At 38.5% G+C, this 26,167-nt stretch overlaps 1 protein-coding gene across 1 annotated transcript in view; it reads left to right on the forward strand.

The window, feature by feature from the left end:
- The window catches only part of PIBF1 (progesterone immunomodulatory binding factor 1), a gene marked incomplete at both ends in the record, with an annotated part of 236,318 nt that overhangs the window by 93,847 nt on the left and 116,304 nt on the right, over nucleotides 1-26,167 (forward strand). Inside the window, one exon of the mRNA XM_080689517.1 lies at nucleotides 17,072-17,237. Within this exon, the coding sequence (XP_080545643.1) occupies nucleotides 17,072-17,237 (166 nt within the window). The remainder of the gene's footprint in view (nucleotides 1-17,071; nucleotides 17,238-26,167) is intronic.

Raw genomic sequence — 26,167 nt, forward strand, 5'->3', positions numbered from 1 at the left:
AGTATAGATTTTTTTTCTGAAAAATAAATATATGAATATATGATAGTTTCATCTAAAAAAAATAGAAAAAAATATTCTCTGGTAAGAAAGAAAGCAAAAAGAAATATTGAAATGTTATCTTTAAGTCATCAAAAGCTTGGTATCAGACAAATGAAACTGTTATATGAGATTATCATTTTTAATTTTCGATAAATTGCTATAATACTAGATGTCAACCACTAAGCCAAGCATGGGAAGGAGGGATGGGGAGAGAATGGGATGGGGATCGGGTGGGGGCTGACTGGGTGATGTGTGCATGTATGTCTACAAAAGTTTGTATCCCACTATGATGTATGAATACAGTGCACCAATAAAAAATAAATAAATTTAAAAAAAAAAGAAGTGATAATCAAGGAAGTTAAAGTATTTGGGTATCAAGAGATCAAGTGGATCGAGGAGATCCTTGAAACCAAAGAAGCAACATTGGCAGAGTTCCAAGTATAGGAAAAAGAGAAAGTTAAGGTATAAAGAGGCTTTGTGGTAGAGAGGAAGGATTTGGAAGAAATACCTACTGGCTAGAGACGGATCTTAGTGAAAATAAAAAGTCATCAAGTGAAATGTGCTTATCAAGTGAAGAGGGCTCAGAATGGCCTGAGAAGCTTAGTAAAAGAAGGCAGTTTTTAGAATGACCATGTTGAGACTATAGTAGTCTTATAGATTTGAATAAAATTATTCCAAACAGCAGGACGGGCCAGATCATGGGCTTGGACAGCATGGCCTCACTCACACCCAGAACTTCTAATTCAAATCAAATCCTGGCAAACTATGGCCTGCAAGCCAAATCCAGGCTACCATCTGTTTTTATATAACCTACAAGCTAACAGTGGTTTCTATATTTTTCATTATTGGGGAAAAATTCAAAATAATAATATTTCATGATACATGAGCATTTTATGAAATACAAATGTTAGTGAATATACAAATGATATTTTTATTGGAATAGTCACTCTCATCTGTTTATGTATTATCTGTGACTGCACTCATGCTCAGTTGAGTGGCCTCACAGTTGAGACTTTATGGCCCATTAAGCCTAAATTATTTATTCTTTGGCCTTTTACAGAAGTTTGCAGGACTCTTATCCAAAGCAATCTTGCCGGAGTTTGTTTGTTTCTTGTGGTACTGAGGATTGTGCCAGGGGCATTCTACCTCTGAGCTACATCCCAGCCCTATTATTTATTCTTTATTTTAAAATAGGGTCTTGCTAAGTTGTGGAGGGCCTCACTAAGTACCTGAGGTTAGCCACAAACCCGCGATCCTCCTGTCTCAGCCTCCCAAGTAGTAAAATTACAAGCATAAACTACCATGCCCGGTTTTCATGCCTTTTGTTTGTTTGATTGGTTGTTTGGTTGTTCGTTGATTTCTTTTATTTTGGGTTTTTTTTTTTTTTTTTTTTTTGGTGATGGTGGTGGTTGTGGTGTTTAGGGTTTTTTTGTGGGGTAGGGGTTACTGGGGATTGAACTCAGAGACATTCTACCTATGAGCTATCCCACCAGCTCCTGTAATTTTTTTATTTGGAAACAGGGTCTCACTTGGTTGCTAAGAATATCACTAAGTTGCTAAGGGTAGTCTCCAACCTGTGGTCCTCCTGTGTCAGCCTTCCAAGTATTGAGATACAGGCATGGGCCACCATGCCCAGCTTCATGCCGGTTTTTCAATAGCACCAATGAAATGGCAGTGGCTATTGTCAGTCTCTTCCCCCAAACCATACACAAGTCTTCAGTAGGCGGCTCACTGCTCATAGTTGATTCCTTGACGTCAGTACTTCTCATTTCCACTCATCTCTTTAGCTAAGTTGGTAGAAAGTTATGACTTTGACCATGTAGTTCTACCTCTTGGTAAGTGTATTACATTACACTGACTAAACAGAAGATCAGACCTTGTGCTTTCGCAATTTCTATGTTTTAAATAATTAGGACATCCCCTGGCTCATAGGAAGAAAAAGATAGAACATGCATGATGAGATACTTTCCCAGAGTAAAAATTAGGATTGTGCAGCCAGGAAAACATCAGATCACCTGTCCACAAACTTGAGTATTAAATTTCATTTAACAGACTCCTCCCTAGTGCTTACTGTGCCAGCACAGCATAAAGCATTTTGCTAGTATCCATTTCTTTAATTTTTTAATAACCTAATGAGATCGTCACCACTCTCATTCTCATGTTATAACTATAGAACAAGTGTGGGATTTGAAGTCACACAACTTGGCTTCAGTGTCCTTGTTTCAGTAAAGTTTTATGTAAATATTTTAAACTCTGTGACATAAATGAACACTTCAATCTCATGACCCTTCATGATCACTTGAGTATTCTTTTAAATCCTCTATAGTTAGTTTTTTCAAAACCTATCATCTTCACTGCTTTTTTTCCTTCTTTTCTTTCTCTCTTTCTTTCTCTCTCTCTCATTCTCTCTCTTTCTTGTTGAATCCCTAGATGATACTGTAGATTTTCATCTTTAACCAAAAATACCCATGCAAATAAAATTTTCTTTATCATTTATTCTTTTAATGTATTGTGATCTCCAATATGTGACTACTTATGTTTCTTTTTATTTATTTGTTTGTTTGTTTGTTTATTCATTTTTATTTTGGGAGGCACTGGGGATTGAGCATAGAGGCATTCCACTTCCGAGGTACACCCCCAGCCTGCTTTTCTTTCTTTATTTGGAAACAAGGTCTCATGAGGTTTCCGAGAGCCTCACTGCGTTGCCAAGGCTGGCTTTGAATCTGCGATCCTCCTGTCTCAGCCGCCCAAGTACTGGGATTACAAGTGTGTGCCACCACACCCAGTCTTATGTTTCTTTTTAAAATAATCTTTTAAGTCTGTTTTCAGCACAGTCACAAGGCTTTGCCCTAGAAATAATTATTAAATCTGTTACCTGTCTTTGCTTTTATTTTTATTGATTCCTTCAAACGGCTATCAGCATTCAAACTTTGCGTTGAGTATCGTCTCTACAACTAATGTGTCTTCTCTAAACAGCAATTTTCCTTTCAAAATGATGACTGAGTACCCAGTGGGATTTAGAATCCCAATAAAAGGTGACACACCTTTTTGTCTTAAGGATAATTGGGGGCAAAGTTGTTTTCTTATATTCATACATGTACTGTAAGTTTTGGTAAAGAATTGAGCCATCTTTATCAAAAGAAAGGGAAATAACTCTTCTCTCTAGCTTTCCATACCACTCTCTAACAGCCTGAACCTTAAATCTAAAACAAAGGGTTTCTTTTTTTTTCTTCTTTCCACTAAGAGGTTTTATTCTTTTTTGTGGAACGCCCTTATGTAACTGTTTTCTTCATTGTCAGCCTTTCACTCAAGTACTTGGGCACTACCAACTTTCTGTTTTAGTTTTCTCTGTCCATACTTGTTACTGGAGATAGTATGTGTTTGAGGTACATGTTTTATTTCTATTTTATTTTTTTTTCTTTTTCTTTCTTGGAATACAGGATATTATAGCATAAGAGCCCAGAAATTTGAAGCAGGCTGGGTACAGATTCCAATTTTACTAGATGTATCAACAATTTATTAACTTCTCTGAGTCTCAGTATCTTCATTTCTAAAAAAGAAAAAAACTCCAAATTTTATATAGGGTTTTAGAGGGTGTGTGTGTGTGTGTGTGTGTGTGTGTGTGTGTGTGTGTACATGCACATGTGCAAAATAAAACCACAAGACAGTTAAATATTAGGCTTTTTTCCTTTGTATTTATCTCTACTCATGTTGACAGACAATATACCAATTCAAGTTTTCTCCTAGTAAATACCTTTAGAGTTCATTACTGGTTTTTTGTTGTTGTTGTTTGTTTTTTCGGGTCTAGGGATGGAATCCAGGGGCATTCGACCTCTGAGTTACACCCCCTGCCCTATTTTTTATTCTTTATTTTGAAACAGGGTCTCACTGAGTTGCAGAGGGCCTCACTAGGTGGCTGAGGCTGTCCGTGAACTGTGATCCTCCGGTCTCAGCTTCCCAAATGCTGGGATTACAAGCATGCTCCACCACGCACGGCTCATAACTTTTTTCTTTTTATTACAAGCCTCTCACAACCCACTGGATCATGGTTACAATAGCAAGTGATAACAGGAATAGGAGGAAAAACAATCATGTGCCAAATTTCCACCATTATAAAAAGGAAGAACAACTGTTTCTGAGTGGAAGAACATAGGAAAAACACAGGTAAAAGGTCAAGTCCAAGAAAATATTTAAGAGAAGGCATTTCAGACCTGGGGGTGTCATTCAATGGTTGAGTGCCTACCTGAGATTTGGGGTTCAGTTCCCCAGTATCTAACACACACACACACACACACACACACACACACACACACACACACACAGAGACAGACAGACAGACAGACAGACAGACAGACAGACAGACAGACAGACAGACACAGAGAAAATACAAAACTGTTAAGGGAGAGAATTTCTTCATGGCATGGTGGTACAAGCCTGTAATCCCAGTACTTGGGAGACTGAGTCAGGAGGATTGTAGGTTGGAAGACAGCCTCAGCAAGTACTCAGACTTTCATCAACCTAGAAAGACCCTGTTTCAAAATAAAAATAATAATAATGCTGGGGGTTATAGCTAAAAGGTAGAATGTCTCTGAGGCCAGTACCATCAAAAAAAATAAAGTTGTTAAAGTGTGCAAATTTTTTATTCAGTTATTTTTTTATTTTAGGTACTGGGGATGGAAACCCAGGTGCATTCTCTCTTTGAGTTACACCTCCAAACCTATTTTAGTCTTATATTTTGAAACAGGGTCTCATTAAGTTGCAGATGGCCTCACTAAGTTACTGAGGCTGGCCACAAACTCACAATATTCCTGTCTAGTTCTTCAATTTATATTTTTTAGCCTCTCTAATTATATTAAATTCTTTATTATTTCATTTTTATTCTGAAGTGTTGATAGCCATAGATAGTTAGATAATTAGGAGCCGGGCATGATGGCGCACGTTGTAATCTCAGCATTCGGGGGGCTGAGACTGGAGGATCTCGGTTTGTGGGCAGCCTCAGCTACTTAGTGAGGCCCTCCGAATGCCTCTGCGTTCCATTCCCAGACCTGAAAAGAAAAAAAAAAAAAAAAAAAGATAAAAAAGATAACTACGTATATAGATATTTTCTGGATCATTATAAACTTTATCGTAATAAACTTTTTTTTCTTTTGAGGGTCTGGGGATGGAACCCAGGGGCATTTGACTTCCGAGCTACACCCCAGGCCCTATTTTTTATTCTTTACTTTGAAACAGGGTGTCACTAAGTTACGGAGGGGCTCACTAAGTAGCTAAGGCTGTCCGTGAACCACGATCCCCCAGTCTCAGCGTCCCAAATGCTAGGGTTACAAGTGTGCACCACCATGCTCGGCTTCACTATAAACTTTCTAATCTGATGAACAGGTATAGAAAATCTTTTTAAAACCATCATACTATGATATGCATTTACTGAATACCTAAATGGCATAATATTATATTTAATACCTACTTTGTTGATAATCAAGGTAGTATTTTACAGAAATACTTAGTAGTTATCTAGCCCATTAAGTCTAATGAGAGAAATTAAAAGATGGGTAGACGTAACAAAGTGACTTAGTTCTTCTCGTGTTTTTCTTCTTCGCCTCTGTTTTGCGTGTCCTCATGATAGACTTCACTGCATTCTTGTGGAGAGGCTAGTGAGTCACACGTGGATTCTTAAAATTGTGTGTAAATTTTGCAATAACTTTAACTCATTATAGAACTTAGATAGATCCTGTCATATCGCACTAACTTTACGCTCTCTTTGCATTTCTGTTTTTAAAATGTTTCTAGAATGTTGTCATGTCTCCTTCTACTACCCTAATCATTATCCAAACTGTACATTTTTAGAAACTTTAATCTTTCACGTAGCTCAGTCATACCTAACCTGTAATCATTTTGGTTTCTCCTTTCTTCTTTCCCTGTAATTTGTTTTCATCTTCTACTGACACCTAAACCTGGAAATAATAATCTTAACTTACTGGTTTTGTCATACTTCAGAAGAGATTGCCCCTTATCAGATTAGCTTTTGATACTTTTGTGTTTTCTATCCTGGCGTGAACCTATTTAGCAATTTAAATTTATAACACCTAAAAATCTCATGGTTAAAATGACTCCCTTTAGTAAAGCTTCATTATGAATTTATAATATACTAGATACTAGGTGATGGATGCTAGGAATCCCAACAATGATTAGCCAAGAACCTCACATTCAAGAAACTTGTTTCTTTACAAAGCAGTATCGTAAGCATTTTTGCTTATATTAGCTCATTTAGCCACCCCGTAGTCACCATGATTGTTTTCCCCTAGAGATTTTTATTTATTTGGTCTAAGCTAGAGCCACAGCATAGTGAGTTCTTAGATATTACACAAATGAAGGCAGGCATGGTAGCACGCGCCTGAAATCCTAGTACTTGGCAAGCTGAGACAGGAGGATTACAGATTTGAGGACAGCTTCAGCCACTTAGTGAGACTCACAGCAACTGAATGAGATCCTTCCTCAAATACCCAAAATTAAAAAATAGTAATAATAATAATAAATCAAAAAATGAAATTGCACAAATGGTTTTGCTGGTCCTCTCTGGTAGGTCTAGATAAAATCAAGCTCAGGATTTTATCAAGTTTACCCTTCTAAAAGGAAAAAAACTATCTTTCTAATAATCTATATCTACTGCCACCCCAGACCCAGGACCAGATCCCCATTCAGAAGTTTCTAGGAGCCAGGTATGGTAGTGTGCGCCTGTAATCCCAGTACTTAGAGGATGAGACAGGAGGATCACGGGTTCAAGGGCAGAATAAGCAAGTAGTGACTCATCAACCCAGCAAGACCTTGTTTCCAAATTAAAATAAAATAGGGCTGGGGGTTTAGGTCAGAGGTAGAATGCCCCTGGGGTCAATCCCCAGTAACACACACACACACACACACACACACACACACACACACACACAGTTCTCAATGGAATTCCTTAGCCCATTTTCAGACCATTGGTTTGTATAAGTTAAGATTTTTAAGCAGGGCGTGGTGGCTCTCACTTGTAATTCCAGCATTTGCAAGGCTGAGACCGGAGGTGGATCGCAGTTCAAGGACAGCGTCAACTTCCATTTAGTGAGGCCCTTTGCAACTCAGTGAGACCCTGTTTTAAAAATAAAGAATATAATGCACGCTTGTAATCCCCCCGAGTTTGGGAGGCGGAGACAGGAGGATCACGCTGGTTGGAAGCCAGCCTCGCTGGCTTAAGAAACACTGTTTCCAAATAAAAACTATAAAAAAAAATAGGTGTGGGAGTGTAGCCTGGAGGTAGAAGGGCTTCCAGGAACCCCAGTACCACCAAAAAAGAAAGGAAGAAAGGAAGGAAGGAAGAAAGGAAGGAAGGAAAAAAACTATGGCTGGGGTAGGATGCCCCTGGGTTCCATGCCCAGTACCGGAGGGGGGGGGGGGGACTTATAGAGCTTGCCTGGTATTAGAAGGCATTTAGGTTCAATGGCTTTTTTTTTTTTTTTTCTTTTTGGCAGTACTGAGATCGAACCCAGGGGCATTCTACCTACAGGCTATACTCCAGCCTTTTAAAATTATTATTATTATTATTATTATTATTATTATTATTATTATTATTATTGTTATTATTTATTTTGAAACAGAATCTCACTAAGGTGTGGAAGGCTTCACTAATTAGCTGAGGCTGGCCACAAACCTGTGATCCTTTTGTCTCTGCCTCCCAAGTACTGGGATTACAAGTGTGTGCCGCCATACCCCGCTAGCTCAATGACTTTATATTCCTTTTTGCCTTTTATGTTAATTTTGTATTTTAACTGTAGTTATTGGTTTCTCTTCTTTCAGCTATAGAATGGAAAAATAGTATAAAATTATGATTAACTTCCATCTTGCAACTGTTAATACCAATACTATTCTTTAAAAAATCATTCCCGAAGCTGGGCATGGTGGCATACCCTTGTAATCCCAGCATTTGGGAGACTGAGACAGGAGGATCACAGTTCACAGACAGTCTCAGCTACTTAGTGAGCCCCTTTGCAACTCAGTGAGACCCTATTTCAAAATAAAGAATAAAAAATAGGGCTGGGGGATAGCTCAGAGGTAAAATGCCCCTGGGTTTCATCCCCTGTACTGCAAAAAAAAGGGGGGTTCTAGTGACATTTTTAGATTCAGTTTATATTCTGATTTATTTATTTATTTACTTATTTATTACTTTCTTCCTTTTACCACTCGGCCACACTCCCAGCCTATTTTATTTTGTACTTTAAGATCTCACTAAGTTAACCCACAGTGGCCTAGAACCTACAATCCTCCTATCTCAGCCTCCCAAGTACTGAGATTCCAGGTATGCCCCTTCCTTGCCCAGCTATTTTTGTTTTGTTGTTTTGTTTTCTAAACCCCCGAGCCCTATTTTTTATTCTTGATTTTAAAACAGGGTCTCACTAAGTTGCAGAGGGCCTCACAAAGTAGCTGAGGCTGGCAGAGAACCTGCGCTTCTCCTATCTCAGCCTCCCAAATATTGGGATTACAAGTGTGCGCCACCACCAGTAACACTTACGTACTGAAAGCAGCACGAAATCGTTTTGAGTGCTCTGAAGTACTGATGTAATAAATACTCTTAGTTCAGAGGATGGTTCAAACTGAACTTGAATCGTTTGCTGTCATGTTACCACAAAAGGAAAAACAACCCATTCAAACCCTTTTATACAGTGTTTTACTCTAATTTTATCTTGTGCATGCTTTGATTTATTTAAGGCAACATTCTTTTCATTATATTTAATTACTTAAAGACTTTTATCTTCGCATACCTGTAGAACCTATTTTTGCCTTCCTAAGATAGCCAAATTTTCCTACATGATATTTATTTTATTAATGACCTTACATATCTCATTTGATCATGATGTGATAGATGCATTGAATTACTCTAAATGCATGCTTAAAATTCTTATAAATCCACAGTACAGTTGTCGAACATACTCAGCATTTTTAACTAAGCAAAAGAAGATCGCTCACATTCATTTAAGAATTAGCTTGTAAGCCAAAAATGACAGATGTCGTATTATATCTGAAAAGTGAACTGGTTGAAGAAATCATCTAAGTGGCAGACACATTTGGACAAATATCCCGAGGCCTTTGAAACTCATTTCTCCTGTCCCTTAGTAATCTTTGTTGCAGCGTCAGTGGTGGTCTTGCGTTTTCCTGCCTGCTGCTTTTCAAGTTGGAAATTTTTATAACTGAAAAGGAAAGATCAGAGTTGCCAGAACTCTTGTCTCTCTATAATTTTATGTGTACATTTTAAAACTTCTGTAATTGTTTCACTCATATTCAGTGAAAATTAAATAGCTAGGCTTTTATTTTTATTTTTATTTTTTGTATGGTACTGGGGGGTGGAACCCAGGGGCTTTCTGTCTCTGGGCTACACTCTCAGCCCTATTTTATATTTTATCTGGAAACAGGCTCTCACTAAGTTGCTGAGAGCCTCACTCAGTAGCTGAGGCTGGCTTCGAAGCTGTGCGATCCTCCTGCCTCCGCCTCCCAAGTGCTGGGAATATAAGCGTGTGCCACCACGCCCAGCTCTAGGCTTGTACTTTTAAATATTTAATAACGATAACTAAAATAGTGAAAGAGAAGTTGATGGAATAATAGGTAGCATTGATGTACAAAAGTAAAAAATGTCAGTGAGATGAGTTTTTCTAGGGCTGGGGATGTAGCTCAGTGGTAGATTGCTTGCCAAGCATGATCCAAGCCACTTGTGGTCCAGTTCCTAGCACCACAAAATATAAATGAGTGTGAAAGACAACATTTTCTACTTTAATGTTGGTATGAAAAGAAAGCACTTGCAGGTGTGCTCTCTAATGTGGGGTACTTGTGCCTAACCTGTTTTCTACTTTGAAACTTCCACCTAGTGACATACTCCTATGAATAACTTTTCTAATTGCATAGTCATATTTTATTAGCGAACAAAGATGTCCCATTGGGATAGTATATAATACATCAAGTTTAGGGCTACAGGTGTAATTCCATGATAGAACGATTACCTAACATGAATGAAGATCCTGGTTTGATTCCCAGCACCAGGTACAAAAAAGTTTCCCTTTAGAGTAAGGGATATATTTTTGGTGGTACAGAGTATACTTAGCATGCTGGAGGCCCTGGGTTTACTCCCCAGCACATACCAAAAAAAATTTTTTTTATCTGAATAACAGGAGAAACTGATTTATTCTCCTTGCTAATGAATGTATAAATTGACATAACTCAAGAAAATGACTGCCGTTTAAATAGTAAAGACATGATGATATGAAAAGGATGTGTGTATCTGTTGATATTAGGGATTGAAGTCAGGGACATTCTATCTCTGAGCTACATCCCAGCCCTATTTTATTTTTTATTTAGAAATAGGGTCTCATGAAGTTGCTGAGACTGAGCAGGAACCTACAATTCTCCTGTCTCAGCCTCCCAAGTACTGGGATCACAGGCATGCACCACCACACCCAAGTCCAAAAGGTTTTGTTTTTTGCTTTTTGTTTTTGTTTTTTGCAGTACTGGGGATGGAACCCAGGGGCATTCTACCTCCAAGCTACACCCCCAGCCCTATTTTTTGTTCTTTATTTTGAAACAGGGTCTCACTGAGTTGCAAAGGGCATCACTAAGTAGCTGAGGCTGTCCTCAAACCGTGATCCTCCTATCTTAGCCTCCGAAATGCTGAGATTCCACAATGAATACTTCTTCAGAGCGAACAGTTCATTCTACAACTTTCTATTATTATTTTTAAAGATAGTACATGATATATGGGTTTATCTTATAAAAAACTAAAGAACCTAAATAAGGAAAAATGTAGCCACATTTCAGGGTCTAGATGAAATGGTTAGGAAGCTAGGTAGGGATTCTTATTATGCATTAATGACATGGGAAATCTGACCTCTTAAAGTTACTATGCCAAATTAGAATGTCAAATGTAAAGCTGTTAATATCTGAATAATACTGACTTAGTTTAAATAAGGTGCTCCAATTGAGAAGATGAGATGCAAATCTGAGTCACTAAAGTAAAATGTGACACATTACATTAGCCAAACAAGTTAAGTAGGAGTTGACTAGAGCCGTCATTCTGAGGTGTTTGCATCACTACTTTTGTGGTTGCGGTGTTTGCTCACCATTTTCATAGTTCAACTTAACAAATTAAAATTATTACAGAGCTGGGCATGGTGGCATATGCTTATAATCCCAGTACTTGGAAGGCTGAGACAGGAGGATTACAGGTTCGGAGTCAGCCTCAGCTGCTTAGTGAGGCCCTCCGCAATTGAGAGAGACCCTGTTTGCAAATGAAGAATGAAAAATAGGGCTGGGGTGTATAGCTCGGAGGTAGAATGCCCCTGAGTTCAATCCCCAGTACCTCCCCCAAAAAATATATTTTTTTTTTTTTTTTTTTTTTGGTGGTACTGAGGTTCCTGGAAGCCCTTCTACCTCTGGGCTACACTCCCAGACCTATTTTTACATTTTTATTTGGAAACAGGGTCTCCTAAGCCAGCGCACTCAGCTGGCTTCGAACCTGCACGATCCTCCTGTCTCTGCCTCCCAAGTGCGGGAATTATAAGCATGCACCACCATGCCCGGCCCTCACAATGTTCTCAATCCACAAAAATGGCAAAATTTGAAGCCAGACATAGAGTGCAAGTTTATAATCCTAGTACTTGAGAGGCTGAAACAGGAGGCTTGCAAATTCACAGTCAGCCTCAGCTACTTTGTGAGTCCTTTCCACAACTTAGTGAAACCCTGTTTCAAAATAAGGAATAAAAAATAGGGCTGGGGGTGTAGCTCAGAGATAGAATGCCCCTGGGTTCAACTCCCAATTCCTTTTTAAAAAAAAGGCAAGCCGGGCGTGGTGGCGCACACTTGTAATCCCTGCACTTGGGACGCAGAGACAGGAAGGTCGCCCACGTTCGAAGCCAGCCGTGCACACTGGCTTAGGAGACCCAGTTTCCAAATAAAAATGTAAAAAAATAGGTCTGGGAGAGTAGCCCGGAGGTAGAAGGGCTTCCAGGAACCCCAGTACCACCAAAAAAAAAAAAAACAAAAAAAAAAAAAACGGCAAAATATTTAGTATAATCCTTTCAAAACAAGTTATCCTAAATGTCAGTATCACATTTTGAATGAGTTATCTGAGATTTATTTTAGTAATGCAATCTATAAGTGTCCCATAGTTTAGCATACAAGTAAGTTATTGATTTTATACATTTCATAATTTATATTTATAAAATAATTTGCTCCAAAAAGTACAGGAACATTTTTAGGTTAGTAAAATATTGAATTAATACTTTTAACTAAAAGGATTTTTTAATGCTTCACATCCATTGGGATAGCTATAGTCAAAAAAAAAAAAAAACAGGTGACGCACTGGGCGTGGTGGCGCACACTTGTAATCCCCACGCTTGGGAGGCGGAGACAGGAGGATCTCACAGGTTAGAAGCCAGCCACGCTGGCTCAAGAGACCCTGTTTCCAAATAAAAATATATATAAAATAGGTCTGGGAGATAGCCCAGAGAAGGGTTTCCAGGAACCCCAGTACCACCAAAAAAAAAAAAAAAGCAGGTTAAGACAAGAGTTGGCAAGGGTGTGGAGAAATCGGCGCCCTCATTATTGCTGACGAGCATGTAAAATGGTTCAGCCACATTGGAAACAGATTGAAGTTCCACAGAGTTACAGATACTAAGGAAAATTGACAGATCAGAGAAGCCACAATAGCATATCAGCTCCCCAGAATGAATTAAAATAACAGTTCTGCACAACATATTGAGATATGGAGGCTGTGGGGAAACACTGGTAGGCAATACATAGAACTAGCAACCAGATGAAATCTAAAAATATCAGTTTCTAGGATAGAAAGATAATTAATAAAATGAGTAGATGGCAGCAACACCAGGCGGCCAGTGGCTCAGTGAGGGAAGAGAAGCTCTCCTCCAATGAGCCAGGGGAAATTCTCCCACCCAGTTAGAGATAAACATGCACGACTGTCCAACAAATATCCAATCTGAGCAGAAAATAAGTCCAGACACGGCAAGCTCAGCTGCTGTAGAAGAAAGCCCCAGCATTCTCCAAGTGGAGATAGTGCAGGCGGGGACCCTGCAGTAGCTTAAAGAGTGTTTGGACTTCCTGAATGAGAGACTAGGAACCACTGCAGTTTACCTTTGCATTTCCATATTTTTCCATTATTTTCTCTTTCTTGTCTTGCTCTTGGTATCTCTGCTGTTTGACTACCCAACAGTGAACAGCCCTTTGACTTCACTTTTCACTGGCTCACTGGGTACCCATTGCAGGTGAGTCAGACTGGATACAGAAGGGAAACTAACACACAACTTGGAGATGCTTGGGTTGGCAGAGGAACTCATGGCTTTCAGTCTGTCTGTCTGTAGAGTGGAGAAGAGCAAAGGGCACTTTCATTTGAAATTGGTGGTCTCATCACTGGGATAAGGAGCATGGCTGGCAGGGGCTGGAACTGGGTGGCTCAGGTGGGTAGTAGAGACCCTGCCACAGCTGACTGTGGGCACCAACCACCCCCAACACCCACAAGTGTCTGGAGTATAGGATGAAGCATCCCCCATGCCTCCCTCCCACAGTGGGCAAGGGCTCTCCCAGCAAGGGGTAAAAAGTATTGCAGCTTATGTACAGGTGGTTTGAGTAAGAGGAGTGGTCAACAGTCCTGCTAGACTTAGAGCCATCCCTGGTCACAATAACAGATCCATTTCGAAGGTGAAGTTGGCTTTCATTCAGACAAGGCTCCCCCAGGAGAGGCTGGCGGGTAAGGAGGAGTGAAGCTCCGCCTACAGACTCACCTAACAAGTTTGGCCAGGTTGCGTCAGAGCTGAGAACAATCAAGCAGCATGATATTTGTGTCACATAAACTTCCTCATAGCTTGGAAATTCTAAAATTAAAACCCCAGAGAAAGGAAGAAATTTTTTAAAATTCAGCAAGAAGAAAACCGGCTCTTGTTTTTAACTGTTCCTGTACTACTTTATACACCTGGCCTCCCAGTATGTGGGAGGCCAAGACAGGAGGATCACAGGTTCAAAGCCTATGAACAGCTAGTTTTATTGCATCTTAGCGATACCCTGTTTCAAATAAAAAATAAAATAGGGCTAAGCATGTGGCTCTGAGGTAGAATGCTCCTGGGTTCAATTTCCAGTACAAAAAAAAAGTAAAATAAAATTGGCAAATTTCTTCTATTCCTCAAAAGAAGATATATAAATGGCCAAAAAGAAGGAGAAATACACATCAAAACTACACAGATTTTCTCTCTCTCCAGTCAGAATGAGCATCACCAAGAATACAAGTAATAAATACTGGCGAGAGTACAGGGAAAAGGAAAACACTTGAACACTGCTGGTGAGATTGTAAAGTAGTACAACCTCTATGGAAACAACATGGAGGTTCTCAGTCTAGGACTGTAACCCCATATGATGCAGAGATGAGGCATGGTAATTCCTTAGTATTTACCCAAACGAACTAAAGTCAGCATACTATAGCGATACTTGCTCACCTATGTTCATAGCATTGCAAATGACCGTAGTCAAGTTACAGAACTCATCTGGTATCATTCAACAAGCGAATGGATAAAGAAAGTATGGTGTATATACAATATGGAGTTTTACTAAGTCATAAAGAATAAAATTATGTCATTTGCAGGAAAATGGATGGAACTGGAGAATATCATGTTAAGTGAAATAAACCAGACTCAGAAAGCTAACTGTCATATGTTTTCTTTCATATGTGAAAATTAGAGATTAAAAGGGGGAAAAAGGACCTCATCGATATAGAAAGGAGACCAGCAGAGTAGAGGATGGGAACCACTAGGAGGGAGGAGGAGAGAGAAAGGGAAGATACTGAGGAATTAAACCAGCCAAATTATGTTATGTGCATATATGTGGATATATCAAAAAGAATCCAACTTTTTATATAATAATTATGAACCAGTAGATTTTTTGAAGAGTATCTATATGACTTAGCAGTCTCTTACTGAGTATAGAACCAAAGGAACTGAAAACATGTTTACACAAAAAATGTACAAAAAATGTTCATAGTACCATTATTCATAATAGCCAAAATAATTAGAAGCAACTCAAATGTCCATAAACTGATGAATGAATAAACAAAATGTGGTAAATGTATACACTGTAAATGTACACACACACACACACACACACACACACACACACACAGAGTTAAGTTTCTTTTCTGGTTTGTTCTCATTAAACCTGGACACTGTTCTGTTGAAATACTTGGCCATAAGCGGGGTGCGATAGCACATGCTTTTAATCCCAGTACATGGGAGGCTGAAACGGGAGGATTGAAGGTTTGAGGACAGCCTCAACAAATAGTGAGAGATTCATCAACCTAGTGAGACCCTGTTTCAAAATTAAAATAAGTCTGGGGGTAGAGCTCGGAGGTAGAGTGCCACAGGGTTCCATCCACAGGACTGCAAAAAGAAAGGAGGGAAGGGAATAGAAGGAAGGAGAAAGAAAGACTGACTTGCTATGTCCTGAATTTTTGTATTCATTTGCCTATCTTCCCCCCCCCAAAAAAAAACAAGTAATTTAGAAGAAGAAACAATTTTTTTCTAATGTATGCTCTTTATTTCATAGTGACTAGCTCAATATATACTTGAATACATTTCAATAACATGTTCACCATTATTATTGGATTTATAATAGTTAATTTAAAGGATATAATGTATGCGTGTTTTGCTTTCTATTAAAACACAATCAACCTGAAGTATATTTCAAAATGTGGTGATTTATATGTTAAATGGAAATGTTTTTATAACTGGCTATACCTACAAAATGAAGAGAATGCTCCTTATCTGTATTGTAATGTGCTATTTGTATATTTGTAATAGCATATTTGTAATATGCTATTTGTTTTTAACTGTTCCTGTACTACTTTATGTACACACCTGGCCTCGCAGTATGTGGGAGGCCAAGACATGAGGATCACGGGTTCAAAGCCTGTGAACAACTAGTTTTATTGCATCTCAGCGATACCCTGTTTCAAGTAATATTCACAATGTGTGCGTTGTGTTGCCTTATAGCATCCGACTGGGTACATTTACTAACTTAAAACTTTGTTTTACAAATGTCTCAAGAATTCACAGGCTAACGTGCGTGTTTCTTCCCATTTTTCTCTACCTGACATTATTTAGACTTAGAATTAAATAAAAAGCTTGAAAACAATGAGGGATTTAAGAAGCCCTACGAAAAGTAGAGACATTAAGTCATCTTAAGCAATATAACTGAAACTTGCTCTATTTTTGCCTTAAATGTCTTCTAAAATAATATTACTGCCGGGCATGGTGGCGCACGCTTGTAATCCCGCGCTTGGGAGGCGGAGACAGGAGGATTTCGCAGGTTCGAAGCCAGCCGCACTGGCTTAAGAGACCCTGTTTCCAAATAAAAAAATAAAATATAAGCCGGGCGTGGTGGCGCACGCTTGTAATCCCCGCGCTTGGGAGGCTGAGGCAGGAGGATCACACAGGTTCGAAGCCAGCCTCAGCTACTTAGTGAGGCTCTCAGCAACTTAGTGAGACCCTGTTTCCAAATAAAGTATAAAATAGGTCTGGGAGGATAGCCCGGAGGTAGAAAGCCTCTGGGTTTCACCCCAGTACTACCAAAAAAATAAATAAATAAATAAATAAATAAATAAAATATATATAATAGGTCTGGGAGTGCAGCCCGAAGGTAGAAGGGCTTCCAGGAACCCCAGTACCACCAAAATAAATAATAATAATATTATTATTACTAATAAAAGGCAGGAAATAATTATTTTGGCTCAAAGGAAGGAAAGTGTGATGTGAGGAAGTTGATCAATGTGTCCTCTGGACTTATATATTTCATACGTGTGTCCATATAAATTATTTACAAGAGCTTTGCTGAATAAATATAAACCATTAACTGTAATATGAAGGCATAATTTCTACTTTTCGTAGAAATTAGGTTTATGTTTATATAATTTGTCAAGAGTGCCTATTTCAGAGTCTTATAACCATTCTACTTCTTTCAGGTACAGAGAACTACAACTTAGTACAGAAAGCAAAGTTTCAGAATTTCTCCATCAAAGTAAATTAAAGTCTTTTGAAAGTGAGCGTGTTCAAATTCTACAAGAAGAAACTTCAAGAAATCTCACACAGTGTCAGTTGGAATGTGAAAAATACCAGAAAAAACTTGAGGTTCGTATATACGATTTTCTTTCAACAGTAGCATTGCATGTAAATTCCCTAAGCCCAGCATTTATTTAGAGCTTTATTTCTCCTGGTGAACCTCACATTGTCCTCATAAAAACAAAGAAATAAAGGACTAGAAGTATTAGAAAGTTGAGGAAGGCTCTCATTCATAGTAGCAATAAAAACATACAATTACTGTGATTCTTTTTTCCTTCTTTTTTTTTGTTTGTTTGTTTTTATTTTTTATTATTATTATTTTTTTAATTGGTGCACTGTATTCATACATCATAGTGGGATACATACTTTTGTAGACATACATGCACACATTGCCCAGTCAGCCCCCACCCGATCCCCACCCCATTCTCTCCCCATCCCTCCCTCCCATGCTTGGCTTAGTGATTGACATCTAGTATTATAGCAATTTATCAAAAATTAAAAATGATAATCTCACATAACAGTTTCATTTGTCTGATACCAAACTTTTGATGACCTAAAGATAACATTTCAATATTTCTTTTTGCTTTCTTTCTTACCAGAGAATATTTTTTTTCTATTTTTTAGGTGAAACTATCATATATTTATATATTTATTTTTCAGAAAAAAAACTATCCTAATATGGAATATGGACTCTAGGTACCCAAAACAATCTTGAAAAAGAACAAAGCTAGAAGATGTATATTTTCTGATTTCAAGCCATATAAAGCTACAATAATTGAAACAGTGTAGTAATATTCTAAAGGCAGATATATAAACCATTGGAGTTAAATAAAAGCCTAGAGCTAAATTCTTCCCTATATTGTCAAGTTATTTTTGACAAGGTTTCCACGAACATTTGGTGGTGGAAATAATAATCTTTTAACTAAATATTATTGAAAAATAATAATTACATGGAAAAGAATAAAATTGGACCCTTACCTAATCCCATATACAAATATTAACTCAAAATAGATAAAAGACCTAAATATAAATCTTAAGACTCTAAACTTTTAGGAGAAAATCTGGGTTATAAAACCTCACAACATTGAAATTGGCAGTGATTTCTTGGTTATGATTTCAATGGCACAGGCAACAGAAGAGTATACAAACTCCCTAAAAAAATAAAAAACATATTGTATATCCAAAGACAATGTAAACAGAGTTAACAGTTACTAATAGAATGGGATAAAATATTTCCAAATGCTATATCTGAAGGTATATTAATATTCCAACTAGAAATCCTAAAAATTAACAAACAATAAAGGCAAACAATACCCTTTAGAGATAGGTAAAAGACTAACATAAATAATGAATCTCCACAGATAACCAATCTTAGTTGTCTGTTGGATGGAAAATCTTGTTTCTCTAGTTCTGATGTGTGTTATCTATTTCTTCTTTGTAGTTAATCTCTTTAAGTATTTTCTCTAGTGCTGGTTTTGAAGACATAAATTCCTTCAGTTTCTGTTTGTCATGGAAGCTTCTTATTTCTCCATCTAATTTGATAGAAAGTTTTGCTGGGTAGGAAATTTTTGGCTGGAAGTTGTTTTCTTTCAAAATTGGGAATATGTTACTCCAAGCCCTTCTGGCTCTCATAACTTGGTTTGGGAAGTCTGGAGTGATTCTAATTGGTTTGCCTTTGAATGTCACTTGGCCCTTTGTTTTTGTTGCCTTTAAGATTCTCTGCTTGGCTTCCACATTGGTCATTTTGACAATTATGTGGCGTGGGGATCCTCTTCTCGGATCCTGTCTAAAGGGAGTTCTATAAGTTTCCTGGACCTGCGTATCGACCTCTTGCTCTATGTCTGGAAAATTTTCTGCTATTACTTCCTTGAAGAGATTGTCGATCCCTTTGGTTTCACTTTCTTTTCCCTCCTCTATTCCAATTATTCTTAGGTTAGCTCTCTTAAAATGGGCCCATATTTCTTCAATATCAGATTCCTGCTGTTGGATATTTTTTTCTAGATGAGAAACTATGCGTTCATTTTTGGAATGATTATCTTCTAAGAGCGAGATTCTGTTCTCCATGTGTTCTAATCGGTTGTTTGTGCTTTGAATTGAGGCCTTTACTTCATTAATTGCATCCTTTATCTCTTTTTGGCTCTCTCTGAGTTCTTTTCGAAGCCCCTCTATTATTTCTACAGTTATTTTCCTGATTTGATCTTCTAGAAATGTCTGATTTTCAGTTTTATCGGGTTCTGATGTTGTGGGGTTGTGAGCATTGATTGCTCCAGTATTATTCCTCTTTCCCATGATTTCGGAAGTTTGTGCCTTCTCTGGGTTCTTCCCTTGGGTCACTATGACTTCACTTAAGGTGCTCTGGATCTCGAGTCTGTAGTATCTCAGACCCCACTACTCCTTTACTGGGTTGTATCACAGAGTCTCCGACCCAGAGAGTCGATAGAGGCTGCTTTAGACTGTGGGGGGTGCCTGGTTGCACGTTCTCCTATGGTGTGATATCACTGCCACCGCCCCTCTCCCGCTGGGTCAAGTCCCAGTGAGTACAGTACTGGGATTTCTCCTCTGGAGCCCGCAATTTGACTCACTGTTCTTGAGTACGCAGATGTAGCTGTACTGGATTCGGTGAATTCTCTGCTGCTGCCGCCGGTGGCAATATGGCGCCGCTGCTATGCCCTCGGCTGTGGGGCTGGCGTTTTTTTTTTCTTGGTTTTGATTTCCACTCTGAATCCCTGCAGCGTGTGCTGAGCTCAGCCACTGCGAGCTTTAGATGCTTCCTGCGCCGAGAAATCCCGCCTGGCTGTTCCGCAGCGGCTCCCCTTGGCTTGTTGTGGCCGTCCCGTGAACTCGCCGGTGCCGCCGGCAGTATGGCTGCTGCCGCGTCCTCGGGCGTGAAGCCGCTTCCTCGGGCGTGAGGATCTCCTCTGTGGCTCTGTTCTCAGTCCGCTTTCTCTCTGGAGCGTGGTGATTTTTTTTTGTTTTCCTGGTGATGTTCTTTTCTGGCTTTGAAAGGCGCTGATTTTGTAGTAATGGAGATTTGTTGTTAGCAGGGCTCTTAAGCCCCGCTTGTCTCGGTCGTCATCTTCCCGGAAGTCTTTTCCTTCTTTTTTTTTTGTGTGTGTGTGTTATTGGGGATTGAACCCACTCTGAGCTACACCCTCAACCCTTTTTTATTTTGAAACAGGGTCTCACTACATTGCTAAACTGACCTCAAACCCATGATCCTCCTGTCTCAGCCTCTCAAGTACTGGTATTACAGGCATACACCACCACAGCTGGCTAGTATATTTCTTTGAACCCACAAAGTAAATAATTTCATGGTACAACTGAAAAAGAAATTAGAAAAAAAGTCAATATTTTTTAAAGTGATTTTTAAAGGAAATAATAACAGTGTTCCAGTTAGCTTTGTTATTACTGTGACCAAAATACCTGACAGGTATAACTTAAGGAGGAAAAATTTGTGTGTGCTTATAGCTACAGAGGTTTCAAAGGTTTCCGTCCATGGTCAGCAGGCTCCAAGGCAAGAAACACAGTGGCAGTGCTTCAAGGCACAGTGGATGAGGAAACCAGGATGACCTCCTGGCGATGGGAAGCAGAAAGAGTCAGGGCAAGGGGCAGGGACAGATGCGGTCCCTGAGGCCATGCCCCTAGGGACCCGCCACCTCCAGGCCTTCCCCAGCTCTGTCCAGCCCCACACACGAGCTTCTTTGGGGGACATTCTATAACCAAACTATGACCAACAGTAAATATGTATTATATTTTAAAATATATTCTGAAGCAAGAAGAATTAAAATACAAAAAGCCCACAAATGATATAAAGTACAGAGCCCTAAAAACATACTTAGGTAAATTTAAGAATTTATTTGTAACAGTCAAATCAAAACCAGGAATGCTGGTGTACACTTGTAATCCCAGCATTCAGTAGGTTAAGACAGGAAGATCACGGTTTGTGGACAGCCTCAGCTACTTAGTGAGGCCCTCCACAACTTAGTGAGACCCTGTTTCAAAATAAAGCATAAAAAATAGGGCTGGGGGTATAGCTCGGAGACTGAATGCCCCTGGGTTCCATCCCTAGACCCACAAAAAATAAATAAATAAGCCATGGGTAAGTTTTACATTTTATTTCTACTTTTTGCTTGTAGAGCAGTTTCATTACTTAAGGGCTACACAACTAATAAGTAATTGAGCTGCTGTCATTTGCAACTCCCAACTAACCAACCTAACTTCATACCCCATAGTTTTGACCAGCACAATAGGCAAATGCTAATATTACAATAGCCCCTGAAAGATTAGACTCTGAAAAGTAATTAGTAAAACTAAGTTTGATAAGATAAAGTGGCTTAGAAGCTACAGTGCCTTGCTCTACACGGTGGTGCACACTTAGCCTCCCAAGTACTGGGATTACGAGACAGGAGGATTGCAGGTTCACAGCCAGCCTCAGCTACTTTATGAGGCCCTCTGCAACTTAGTGAGACCCTGTTTCAAAATAAAGAATAAAAGCTAGGCATGGTGGCGCACACTTGTAATCCCCACACTTGGGAGGCTGAGATAGGCGGATTGCGCAGGTTCGAAGCCAGCCTTAGCTACTCAGTGAAGCTCTCAGCAATTTACTGAAACCCTGTTTCTAAATAAAAATATAAAATGGGTCTGGGAGTATAGCCCAGAGTACCACCCCCAGTACCAACAAAAAAAAAGAATAAAAAATCAGGTTGGGGTTATAGCTCAGAGGTAGAATGCTCCTGGGTTCAGTCCTCAGCGCGCGCGCACACACACACACACACACTGTTTCAAAATAAAAAGTAAATCAGGCTGGAGGTATAACGCCCCTGAGTTTAATCCTTAGTACCACTAAAAATATTTAAAAGAATGAATGAATGAATGAATGAATGAATGAATGAATAGAAAATATAAAGCCTTAGGGAAAACTATGAAAGTGGTATTAAGTGTGTACATGTTTAGAGACATCAGCCAAAGCTGTGGATGGTATCTGCTTATCAAGCAAATCAGTGCCCCACAGCTAACATTTTCCAAGTGCCTTCTTTAGGAAACTGTTGCTTGTGACTCTCCCAGTTAGGTTCTCAATTTATCTCAGATTTAGAATTTGTTTTTTGCAAGTTGTGTTTTTTGAGGGCTTAATCTTCATGATCCTTAGCAAAATTTCTTCTCTTTTCCTTCTCACATTGAATCACTATGGTTAAGAGTATGCCTTGTGGCTGGGGTAGGATAGATAAATAAGAGGAGCTATGCATATTAAAGTAGAGAAGTACTTCTTTCTCTGTATTTCTGAAATCAAAACCTTCACAAAACAATACTTTATAGCACAAATAACCCTTACCATATACAATGCTGCTGTCTTCCAAGCCATTCTCCTGTATTCTCTTTAACTGGTTGCCAACCAAAGGTGCTGCAGCGTACAGTTTGAAAACACTCCCACAGACCAGTCCACCTAGTCTGTGGGCTCAAATCACTAGTAATTATTATACTCATTTGTTTAAATGTGACTAGTAATTACCATATTTGTTTGTGTAAAGGTGTTAGATGGAAAAATATCTTTGTAAAAAGGTTATGATTCTAACAATTCTGATTGATAAAGCTTGAGGGAAATTTCTTGACATTTTCTGTCTCCGTTAAACTAAGGCCTTGAAATGACAAGGACCATTCACTTGTCATCGCGTCACCATTGCCAATACAGTGCTCTCCTCAGGTAGGCACTTGATACGTACTTAATGAACACATGGTGTGATTAAGGCTATTACAGTACCTTTTTAACTTCTTTACTTCTGGAAAGCATTTCTAAGGGGTGTGTGTGTGTGTGTGTGTATGACAGACACACACCAGGGATTGAACCAACAGGCAGTCTACCTCTGAGCCACACCCCAGGCCTACTTTGTATTTTTTATTTGGAAACAAGGTCTCACCAAGTTGTTGAGGCTGTCCTTGAACCTGTTACCTTCCTGTCTCAGCCTCCCAAGAAGTGGATTACAGTCATACACCACAACAACTGACTGGCAGTTCTTATTTATAATGAAGTTAGACATAGTTTCATGAAAGGTATAGTTTCATGAAAAGTAAAAATTACCGACTTTTCTATGAAATTGGCCCAATATTCTCATTGATTTGTACTTGGGAGTGGTTTATTTTATTTTTCCTTTAATTGTTAATCAACAAAGGCTTCTAAAAAACTAGCTTTATATATTTAGCTCTTTTTAAAGCAGTTATTGAAATATAATTTCATATTATCATTCAGCTAATTCATATATTATTTAGGGAAGGAAATTTCTACTGTGAGAGGTTGTTATTTAATGGATTTCTAAAAGTAATTGACTTATTTTATGCCTCCATGTTTAAATCATATATTGTTTACTTCTAAAGAATCTTTAATAGGTACCATTCATGGGTCCAATAATCAAGTTCTTCTTTGACTTTTCAAAATCAATAATAAATTTGCTCTTATCACTCACTATATCATGGGGTATTAGAGATGTTAAGAGACACCCCAAATCAGATATCTCTGGGGTCCTCTTCCCATGTTGTGAAAATAAGATTTTAAGTTTTGTTTTGTTTCGGTTTTTGTTTTGAAGTACTGGAGATTCAACCCAGGGACATTCTACCTCTGAGCTATACCCCCAGACCTATTTTTTATTATTTATTTTGAAACAGGGTCTTATTAAGTTGCAAAGTGCTTCACTAAATAGCTCAGGATGGCTGTGAATGTGTGGTCCTTCTGTCTAAGACTCTCAAGTACTGAGATTATAAGCATGCGCCACCATGCCTGGCTCTAAGTTATATTTCTTGATTTAATACTTTATTTTTCAGTACCTGGGATGAAACCCAAGGGCATTCTACCCCTATTTTTTAGTCTTTATTTTGAAACAGGGTCTCACTGAGTTGCAAAGGGCCTCACTAAATAGTAGCTGAGACTGTCCTTGAACCATGATTTTCCTGTCTCAGCCTCCCGAATGCTGGGATTACAAGTGTGCACCATCATGCCTGGTAATACTTTTTAAATCTCTTCTTAAAATAATACCTTATGCACATACAGAATATTCCGCCCAACGACAACAGAGTTCACATTTTTCTCAGCTGCTCACAGAACCTTCTTCAAAATAGATTACATACTGGGCCACAAAGTAAGAATTAATAAATTCAAAAAATGTGACATACTCCCCTGCATCTTTTCTGACCACAGTGGAATGAAATTAGAAATCAACTATAAGAAGACCCAGAATAACCATGTAAACACATGGAGACTGAACACCACACTGCTGAATGAGGAATGGGTCAGAGAAGAAGTAAGGAATGAAATTAAGAAATTCCTAGAAACAAATGAAAGTAGAGACATAGCATCTCAAAACTTCTGGGACACTTTGAAGACAGTATTAAGAGGAAAATTCATAGCACTGAGTGCCCACATAAGAACAGAAAATCACCACACAAATAACCTAATGAGACACCTCAAAGCCCTTGATAAAACAGGAACAGTCTAACCCCAAAGCCAGTAGAAGACAGGAAATGATTAAAAATCAGAGCAGAAATCAGTGAAGTCGAGAATAAAAAACAATATGAAAAATCAACAAAGCCAAAAGCTGGTTTCTCGAAATAATAAACAAGATAGATAAACTACTAGCCAACCTAAAGAAAGAATCGATCTAAATTACTAAAGTAATAGACAAAAAATAAAATATTACCACTGACAGCATGAAAATCCAGAGAATTATCAGAAACTACTTTGAAAAACTATACTACAAAAAAGGAAAATCTAAAAGAAAATGACAAATTTCTAGATATAATACAACCTTCCTAAACTGAGTCAAGAATATATAGAAAATTTAAACTGACCAATAGCAATCAAAAAGGTTGAAGCAGTAAAAAAGAGCCTACCATCAAACAAAAGCCCAGGAACCGGTGTTTTCCCAAGTGAATTTTACAAAACCTGTATAGAAGAGCTAATTCCAGTATGCCTCAGTCTATTCTGTGAAATAGAAAGAAAACAGGACTCTCCCAAATACATTCTATGAAACCAACATCACATTAATACCAAAACCAAAGACAGCTCAAGAAAAGGAAACTATAGGCCTATGTCACTGATGAACTTAGATGTGAAATTGCTCGCGCATTTAAAATCAAGAAAATCAGACACCATGACCAAGTAGGGTTCATACTAGGGATGCACGGCTGGTTCAACATACCAAACACAGTCCACATAATTTATCACATAAAGCCAAAGACAAAAATCACATGATCATTTCAATAGATGCTGAAAAAGTATTTGACAAAATCCAACGTCCATTTATGCTAAAAGCCCTGCAGAGAATCAGAATAGAAGGAACATACCTCAACATTATAAAGGGAATCTACAATAGGCCCACAGACAACATCATATTAAATGAAGAAAACTTTGAGAATTTCCCCCCAAAACAGGAACAAGACAAGAATGTCCATTATCACCACATCTTTTCAATATAATACTTGAGACTCTAGCAGAGCAATAAGGCAAGAAAAGGAAATCAAAGGAGTACAAATAGGAAAAGAAGAACTAAAGCTTTCACTATTTGCAGATGACATGATACTATACTTAGAAGACCCAAAAACTTAGAAGACCCTGTATGCCAACCATAAATCCACTGAAAAAAAATCTACAAAACACTTCCACTCAGGATATCCCACAAAAAAATAGAATACTTAGGCATAAACTCAACCAAGGAGGAAAAATACCTCTACAAAGAAAATTATAAAACATTGAACAAAGAAATCAAAGACCATAGAAGATGGAAAGATCTTCCATGTTCTTGGATAGGCAGAATGAATATCATCAAAATGGCCATTTTTCCAAAAGTGATCCACAAATTCAGTGCAATACCCATTAAATTACCGAGGTAATTTCTCACAGACATAGAATATTCAGTCCCTAAACTGTGTGTGGTGGTGCACACTTGTAATCCCAGCATTTGGGAGGCTGAGACAGGAGGATCATGGTTCAAGGATAGCCTCAGCTACTTAGCAAG

Source organism: Muscardinus avellanarius (genome assembly GCF_963383645.1).
Source record: "Muscardinus avellanarius genome assembly, chromosome: 2".
In the NCBI taxonomy this organism is placed as follows: domain Eukaryota; kingdom Metazoa; phylum Chordata; class Mammalia; order Rodentia; family Gliridae; genus Muscardinus; species Muscardinus avellanarius.